Source organism: Blastocystis sp. subtype 4, assembly GCF_000743755.1.
Source record: "Blastocystis sp. subtype 4 strain WR1 chromosome Unknown seqid_0126, whole genome shotgun sequence".
NCBI classification, from domain to species: domain Eukaryota; class Bigyra; order Opalinata; family Blastocystidae; genus Blastocystis; species Blastocystis sp. subtype 4.
Window position 1 is genome coordinate 19,870 of NW_014569421.1, and position 9,309 is coordinate 29,178.

Below are 9,309 nucleotides of genomic sequence, written 5' to 3' on the forward strand. Positions count from 1 at the left end.
TTGGACACAGCATTCGAGCAGATGATGGCAGATGTAATCCTTCTAAAGGACGTCTAATCTTTAGCATCGTTGCAGTTCATCTACAAATAGAAGCAATCAGCAGTTGGATGAGAAGCGAGTTGCTACAGAACAGGCGATATCTATTAACAAGGAATTGAGAGGATCCCAAACAGATAACAAGCAATCAGTTGGCTCTCCTAGCATCAACAAGAATTCAAAGAAACATTTTGAACAACAGAAACACTCTTATGAAGAAGTTGTGATTGGTAAACGAGTTGTGATCCCTCGGTTCTACAATGAAGTGTATGAACGAAAAGTGATTGTAATATTTTCCATATGATATTAAGAGATTGTTTAGTATTATTGAAGACGTTACAGATTTGATTTGGGCTGATGTTCGTTCATCTTTAGGATTCGATAATGAGGAGAGTATTTGGTGGCCAGGTCGTGTATATTGTTATCTGACATGTCTAAAATAGATTCTGACAGATGAAGAACGCAATCTATTCAAGACAACTCCTCTCCAAGATGTACTATTAAATAAGAATACAAATATATTGGTTGAGCTTTTTGGCTTTCGTGATGAGCATTTTCGTTATCATCCGTTTGAATACTTCTTTTATGTGACACTTAGAATTATCGTGAATCGTAAAGTTATTCGTTCCCTTTTCGACCCTGAGGTTAATCGTGATGCAGCTGCATTCATAGGAGATCCTAATAGGAGGCTCGATGACAAACAGACAATTATTCGTTATTTTAACAATGGATTAAGTCTCCTTGATCAGTTGTGTCAAGACCGCAACTATACCAAGGAAACTGCTTCCAGTATTTTGCAGATGGAAGGAGATACCATGCTAAATGATACTTCCATTGTAGAGGTAGACTCAACTTATGAACAGAGATTAGCTAAAGTCAACATTGAGTCCAAATCATTCATTTGTAGAATATTGTAGAAATAGAAGGAAATCATGAAGATCGTGAAACTCTTCATGCAGGTGAAATAATTGGATACTATTATAAGCCTGTATTTGAATTCATTTCATTTTGGTTATTTCGTAGTTTGGACCTGTTGGAGACAAACGCGCTTACTTCGAAACCCATATTCTTGAAATTTATGACTATAATGGTCGCAAAATGATGAAATTGGAGAACAACCATGTGTAGTAACCGAGATAAAGAATGATCAGTAGATTAGCTGAAGATACGCAAGTAAAACGGATATGTGATATAGAGGGAATTCCTATTGAATCAGGTGGGTATTTGAACGGGAGTTCTTAGGATAGATGGTCAATACAAATGTTTGGGAGAGTATGAAATGGCGTTAACAACAGTTAGTTCCAGTATGAAGGAAAGAATGAACGATTTGGAAAAATTGAAGACTGATCTCGCCGACATTCGTACCTTCTACAACAAGAAGGTTTCAGAACTAGAAAACAATAAACATTCTCTTGTTTTGCACAAACACTCAACTAAGCACTCTTTAACAATTCTTCAGCCGTCATTCCAGGTGTCTCTTCTCGTTGTCCTTTAGCGAATTGCAAGAACACTTGATCCAGAGTGCATTGACTAAGAGTATAATCGATAATCTTCATCTTCTCCCTGTTCTTCTCCATTAACCTAAACAACTCGGAAAGAGCTCGTGTTTTCGGCAATACAACAATTGCATGACAGCCATGTGATTCACGAGTCTCAAATTCACCCACTTCCTTTCGTAACATATCCTGCATCTCCTGCATGAGTTTGGGATCATCTTCCAATTTGAAATCCAAGGTGTATCCATCACCATATTTCGTCTTCAAATGCTGACTACTTCCAATACACATAATCTGACCATTTACCATAATAGCAATCCGATTGCACAATGCATCAGCCTCTTCCATCAAATGAGTTGTTAATAAGAAGGAGCGTGTTGCAGATGAAGTTTTAATAATATTCCAGAGTTTTCGTCGTGAGACTGGATCGAGACCTGTTGAAGGTTCATCCATGATCACAACATGAGGATTCCCCATAAATGCAATGGCTACACATAAACGACGCTTGTTACCACCAGAGAGATCTTTAGTTAACTTATCTTTGTGTTCCGTAAGAGCAAGAGAAGCCAGACACTGATCAATAATCTCAGGGAGTTGGGCTTCAGGTAATCCCTTTATCATACCATAGAAATAAAGACATTCATACACACTGAGGAAATCAAACAGTACATCAAATTGTGGACAATAACCAAGGATCTTGTATGCATTCATTATATCCATTGGAATCATCTGACCATTCACTAAACATGCACCTTTGTTATAACCAAGAGTACCCATTAGGATTGATAGGATTGATGTTTTACCAGCTCCATTGGGACCTAAAAGACCAAAACAATCACCTGGAGACACACCAAAGCAGACATCTCGACAAGCCTCTACTGGAGGTGATTTCTTTCCTCCTGGATACACTTTCCAAACATGACTCACAGAGATAGCTTCACTCTCCAAGTGTTTCTCGACTCGACTCACTTCCTCCTTCACATCCTCATCGTTAGGTTCAACAGTTCCCATTTCAATATTAACCTTCGAATTCTTCACCCAATAGAATCGTTCGACTAATACTACTGTGGTGGAGAACACAATACACTCAATTATCAAATAGACGACTGTCTTTCCACAATACTTCCAGGCCCATGGACTTGCTGGCTCAATACCAATATAAGAGGCTGTTAGTACTTCAATTGCATAGTTCGTACCAACATTTCGGAAGGTATCAAACAGAGCATAGCCAGGTATACAGTACAAGACATAGTTAATGATATCTTGGTACTTGGCAATACTCGTCCAGTTTCCTAATAGAGATGATACAACGGCACTACCTAGCATCAAGAGCATTACAATATTGGAGAGACCTTTCTCTGCACTACTGGCAGATTTGAAACAAAACTGGAAGATATAGCAGAATGGAAGACACGCTAGAGCAAATAACAGAAGAACTACACTCATAGCAAGAGCAGCATCATGCAATCCTTCACATAAGAAGAATGTTGCTAAGAAGAACACTACCACCATTGGAAGAGCAACCACTGTATCAAATAGGAGATTTGAGAGCCAATAATTGATATCCCAAACACCCATCACTCGTTGTTGCAAACGGGCCTGAGAGATACGTTCTCGAGCAACAGCAACACCAGCATAAATTGGCATGAAATTCACTCCTTCTGAGACATAGATACAGAACACAAGAACAAAAACAATGGATATGACATTGGCAGTAAATGATGCTGAAGGAAGCATCTTGTAATGACTAAGCAGACTCACATTCCTTGTCTGGATCTCTGTATTGAGAACAGCAGAGTCGAGTAGACTAGTCATGACAGGGAATACACCATTGTAAGAAGTATTGTACCACAGACAGAGGTTCACATTAGAAGTATTCTGTACAGAGTGAGGCTCAAGGAAGGCTACATTGTTCCCTGTTTGTAAGAGATACTCAGCAATAGCTTCAGCAGTGAAATTACCATTCAGAGAAGGAGTAACATCAACTGCACTCACATGATCTATACTTCGATTCAATCAAGAATTCATACCACCTAAATCAGGGAACGAACTGATCAATAACTGTTCCATCATTACTTTCTCTTCATTTGTATGATACACAAACGGAATATGCATGAGAGCCTCATCAGGAGAATAGATTTTTGAAGGATCAAACATCACAGATGTAGTCTGTTCTACTCCTGTGAGTTTATCACCAAAGAAGATAAACATAATACCAACCACTATGCAGAATATCGGTAGCATGATCTGTTGACATAACTCCTTCTTTTGACGTACTGCCATAAGTGCCTTCTTCCATAATAGAATCTTCAATTGAGAACGATTACTGTATGAAGGTTCCACAACAGGGAACTCTTTCACTTCTTCAGCTACTGATGTTGGCGTGGTTGGACTAGGCTTCTGAGGCAGATCTGATACCTCGTTGCCTTTCTGATTGAGACGTTCTGCCTGTTCCAACTCCAATTCAGCTTCATTAGCTAGATTCACAAACACTTCTTCCAGAGAGGAGGCAGCGATGCCTGAGCTACTGATCTTGAGGTCTTCTTTCCGTGTATCGAGCATCTCCAACACATCACCAAAGTGAGGAGTAGCTTCACGTGGTACATTCAAGGTAAGCATGGTATGTGAACTTTCTTCCAAATGAGCCTCTGGAATCACCGACTGAACAAGGCTAATGATATCCTGATCATTAGCTCCTTGTTCCTTGGTGACAGACAGATGATATCCGATACCAAACTTACTCTTCAAGAACAATGAAGAACCAGCCACCTGCAGGGATCCATGAGACATCACAAGGATTCGATCACCCAGGAAATCAGCTTCATCCATGAAATGAGTACACAGAACAATAACGCGACCGTGCTTCTTCTTTTCCAGGAGTTGCCAGATCTGACGACGGGAGGTCGGATCCATTCCAGATGTAGGCTCATCCAAGAACACAACTCTAAATATGAGAAAGACAATCCAATACACACTTAGGGTCGCCAATGAGAGCCATGGCAACATTAAGACGACGTTTCATACCACCTGAGAGAGTCTTCACTTGTGCATCTGCCTTATCCATCATATCAATCTACTAATGACTTTGCAAGAGCAGACATACGTCAACCAAAGCTTCATCAATCTTACTCTGTAACTCAGACTCACTCACTTTACGCAGACGTCCAAAGAGAGCCAAATGCTCACGACACTATACTAAACTCCTCTCTCAATGAATACAGTAAGCACGGGGATCAATAGATTCTGTTGAGGACACACACCAAGATCACGTCGAATGGCAGGGAGTTCGTAACGAAGAGAATGACCATAAATCATAGCATCTCCTTCAGTCATTCCATAGAGTCCTGTTAACACGTTGATCAAAGTAGATTTACCAGCACCATTGTGTCCAAGAAGTACTGTGATGTGACCTTCATAGCTAGATATTAGATGCAACGACATAAATGTACAAGGCAGCAGAGAAGTCCTTCACGGCTACAGTAGGCTGACCATCCTTCTTTTCCGGAGGGAAGGACTTGGTAAGTGAGCAGATTCGCACACCAGGTCGAGAGCGTGTCTCAGCATCCACAGCCTCAACAGTATCAGACTGAACCTGATCGAACTCGAACTCAGTCTGATCTGGTGACACTTTTGTACCGTTGTCCTTCTTCTCAAGACAGAAGCAACACGATTCCTTCGTTCCGTAACGATGTTTCTTCACCTTATTGATGTAATAGCCAAAGAATGACCAGAATACAAATGCAATAAACTGACTCACAAGCAACCATCCAAGAGATACACCCAAACTAGTGGCATTAGGCTACCAATGATGAGACATCACAATACTTACATCCCAAAGATTAGTTGATCGGTTAAGATAATAACCCTTATAATACACAGAATCAGCGAATAACAGCAATGAACTAATTTCAGTGTTTGTTATAGGAGGTAAAATCAGACCGGCAATGAAGAAGACCCATGTTGGCATAGTCTATTGAATCATTGGATATACTAAGATATACTGTGAGGAAGATAGCTGGTAATGCACCAAAGAGGAGAATAAGGAGAATCACACCAGCTCCCGTATCTGGCTTATCGAAGAGAGATGTTAGACTCATCGAAAAGGCAGATGTACTTAGAGAGACCCTATATGACATCTCAATCTCAATGGATACAGGAGCATACAAATCAGAGTCACAGCAAACCCCGTATTCTGGAAAACCCAGACTGAGAGGAGAACTGATGCAATCAGTCCAACAAGAAGAGATCGAAGAATAATCGTGAAGAGCCAACTTGTATACCAAACCACTTCATTTAGACCTGTCATTAACAAGGCTTCTTGGATACGAGTATCACGTTCTTCAAGTAACCGACTTGTAATAGTCACCATGGGGAAAGAAATCACAAATACGACATACATGGGAAGGAGGCCTTGTAAGCTCTACATATGATAATTGAGACAAAAAAATACAGACAACCGACTATCCACAAAATACTCCAAATTCGGGAATTGACGTCTCGAATACGATAATATCATCTTCTTTGAAGTTTTGAATGTCGTAATGGCTTGATCAATAAACTGTTGGATGGGGGTATAAAGTACTGCTAGAGATATGGGAGTATCGGAATTGGGATCCTGATGATAGGTATCTACAAAATCCGTCCAGCTCATTAACATCAAATAATCTCCTGAAACGCGAATATAATATTCCACAGGATCGTTTGTCATAAGACGAGTAATGTTCTCAAATTCAATAGCAAGCTTGATATTGGACTGCACAGAAAGTTTTTGCAGATCCTCTTCTGCAGCTACGCATACAATCTCTGGAACAATTGGTAACACTGCCAAGGATTTATTGAGAGACTCTACAAAAGGAGAGATAATACTGCTCTATATATGACCAAGAGAATGATAAGAATACCTGGCAACTATTCTCAGGAATAGGGAGCAGGACGATTTTGTCCTCATGAACAAAGAAATTCAAATTCTCCAAATTCGAAACAGGAACTTCAGGATAGAGAAGTGTTCCCTAATGTTTAGTGCTGGCATTCATAATTTACCTCCTTTTTCTCATTAACAACACTGAGACTGATAACAACTAGAATACACAGCATAAAAACTGGGTATCTATTTCAAATAATGAATAAGGTCCTACATGATATCAACAACAAGCTCCGCTGGATTCCTCTTGATAACAATCCAGTTCTTCTTACTGATGATAGCGTACTGAACTTTTTTATCCTGATCCATAAAGAATAATTGAATAGTGATAACCCAAAACCGAATCTGTTTCTCTTGCAAAGAAACCGAATCCAAGTAATTCGTTCCCTTTAGAGTAGAAGGATGATTGCTCCACATGCAAAGATGATATAAGAAACAGTAAACTACGAATGGAAACTAGTATAGCAATTCATGTTGCATATGTGCTGCAACACCCTTAGGATTTGTTAGTTTTTCGTAATTCTTCTCAATTTTGTCAAGAATCATAGAGTATGCATTCCTCAAATCGCGAAACCCTTGACACAATGTGATATAACTATGTATCAAGAGGAAGACCAGATTCCAACTGCGAAGCATCCAACGAACGTATACATTCAACCAAATCAGCTACATGCATATTTTTACGGCTCTATGAATCAATCTAATCACTCTATTTCCACGTTCTGAATGCTATCTGCCCTAACTCGATGGTAAGATTTCAGGGCGTTGAACATTTCCACTGCTGAGTCCTTTCCATTTTCCAGAGAGTTGTATAACTCATTCTATATAACATCTGATGATATGTACCCACTTGCACCTCTTCGCCGATAGGATGACCGTTGTCATAAGGTGCCTTGTTATAAACAATCCACATTCTATAGATTAAAACTAAATCAATCATAGACTGTAAAACATCATATATCTCGAGATAATCGATCATTTCCTGCTTCAAAGACGCATTGAGTTCTAGAATCCTCTACAAGTTGATTAACACAATCTGAGTCACTTTGTTACATTCCACTGACTCTGCAGACACATCGATTTGGGAAATCACATCACATTGTAAAAATTCGTGTTGGACATTCTATATTTCAAAACAAGACTTGGTTACTACTTCAATGTACTCATTGAGATTACAAATCTTCTTAGGAAGCTCAATTTTGATAATTCTATCTGCTTTCTCCTTTGTAAGTCGAACTTGATCCAAGAAAAACTAGATATCAGAAATAGAGAAAACACCAAACCTGTGTCGGCTTCACTTCCATTAATTATCTATTACAGTAAAAGGAACAAGAAATAATAGGAAAACGAATGACCTTCAATATCAAGATCAGAATATTCTTCCCAGAATCAATCTAGTGTATATGTAAGTAGCTGTTAATGAGTGCAAGTTGTTTCCGATGTATGTCCTGGTAAACAAGCTCCCTACGACTTGTTGGTGTTGTGTGGAGAAGAAAGCCAGGTAGATGGTCCATAACATTCTTTTGGTTATGTATGATTGTTTCATATGTTTTTGAATGTTCTGATACATAAGTAGACTAGATATCATAATATGTTTCTTGTTAACACACAATTCTATTCCAATCTCTCAAACAAAGGACGGTGACGAGTTCTCAGTTCCACATCGGGATTATACGTAACTTCGATGACCTATCCATGAAAAGCCTGAATATACAGTATACATCGCTAGGAAGAGTATCTTTTGGACCAACGGCGGATGTCACAGGATGAGCTCGTTGCATCGATTCCTGAGGCTTTGGAATCACCTTTCCAGAAGCCATTGAGACTCGCTGACGAATTCCATCCACACGTTTCACTTTCACTTTTGTGGGCTTTCTACATGTTAGACGAGGGGACCAAGTTTACTTTGTTTCGGGATCTACAAGCTGTACATTTGAATAAGGAACACCAGACTCCACATCAAAGATGCCTCCTGCTTGTTCATCTGTTCCCTTTATGTATCTCTTCCTCTATTCGTTAGTATTTAAGTCATACTCTATCTTACAAAGTTCACTCCTTCAATTAACAACCGATTTAGCTTTCTATCCACCTTTAATACTTTTCCCTGCTTTCCTTTATCTTTTCCGGAGATTACCTCAACCTAGAGCTAATCCTTCACTCCAAAAACACGAACGGTATCTCCTCGAACAATGGTCCAAGTACGAATCGTATCAGCTGCATCAATCTTTCGTTGCAGTTTTACCCTCATCCTGTGTTTAATTACAGGATGAATCATTCGTTTCGTGTTCTGCATGGATTATTGTGATTGTGGTGTTCGCATTTCGATTCCACTCATGAGATGAAATGTCATTTGTGGTAACAATTGGAGAACCAAAAGAGGGATGATTCTCACTCTCTCGTTTCAATTGGCAAATGTTTTCATCTTGACCATTTCTGTTGCAAACATGAAGGCTAACAGTTGATAGAACCATGACAAACAAATTCCAGAATTATGAACATATTTGGAGGTACTGTTTTTCTGCTTCACTGACCGGTTTTCGATTCCTGTCAAATAGGGTCTGAGTGTTCTTTGTACATTCTAAATCGAACTGTTTGGGAAAATGGAGACTCAAGCTGTAAGTAACGGAGATCAACATTCACGTGTATAGACAAGTTTTCAATCAATAGACAAGCAAGTAAATGATGAGAAAGTTCTCTCTCATGAAGAGCTGATGGCTGCTCTAAAGAAACAAGTAGGTGCTGTTGTTCTGTCACCTCATGGATAGATTGAGTACTACTTCTCTCAGGAAAATCTCGCAAAGGATAGTTATCTTCTGTCTTTGATGAATGACTCTGGCTATGTTTCTCTGACCACAA

General features: G+C 39.4%; 3 protein-coding genes across 3 annotated transcripts; all 3 read right to left on the reverse strand.

The window, feature by feature from the left end:
- Positions 1-1,469: 1,469 nt before the first annotated feature.
- Positions 1,470-6,762, reverse strand: JH06_2333 (ABC transporter family protein; the record flags this gene model as incomplete). Its single annotated transcript, XM_014671908.1, has 13 exons — positions 1,470-3,532; positions 3,563-4,476; positions 4,508-4,605; positions 4,636-4,722; positions 4,752-4,950; positions 4,982-5,331; positions 5,362-5,502; positions 5,534-5,657; positions 5,687-5,952; positions 5,983-6,402; positions 6,434-6,541; positions 6,573-6,639; positions 6,668-6,762. The coding sequence occupies 13 exons, from the start codon at positions 6,760-6,762 to the stop codon at positions 1,470-1,472; spliced, it is 4,932 nt and encodes a 1,643-aa protein (XP_014527394.1).
- Positions 6,763-7,048: 286 nt separating this feature from the next.
- On the reverse strand, positions 7,049-7,757 carry JH06_2334 (hypothetical protein; the record flags this gene model as incomplete). Its single annotated transcript, XM_014671909.1, is given in 7 exon segments — positions 7,049-7,141; positions 7,173-7,274; positions 7,304-7,367; positions 7,398-7,468; positions 7,487-7,576; positions 7,607-7,705; positions 7,737-7,757. The coding sequence occupies 7 exon segments, from the start codon at positions 7,755-7,757 to the stop codon at positions 7,049-7,051; spliced, it is 540 nt and encodes a 179-aa protein (XP_014527395.1).
- A 310-nt stretch (positions 7,758-8,067) lies between these two features.
- Positions 8,068-8,746, reverse strand: JH06_2335 (ribosomal protein L24; the record flags this gene model as incomplete). Its single annotated transcript, XM_014671910.1, has 5 exons — positions 8,068-8,142; positions 8,175-8,328; positions 8,359-8,462; positions 8,498-8,593; positions 8,621-8,746. The coding sequence occupies 5 exons, from the start codon at positions 8,744-8,746 to the stop codon at positions 8,068-8,070; spliced, it is 555 nt and encodes a 184-aa protein (XP_014527396.1).
- Between the last annotated feature and the right edge of the window lie 563 nt (positions 8,747-9,309).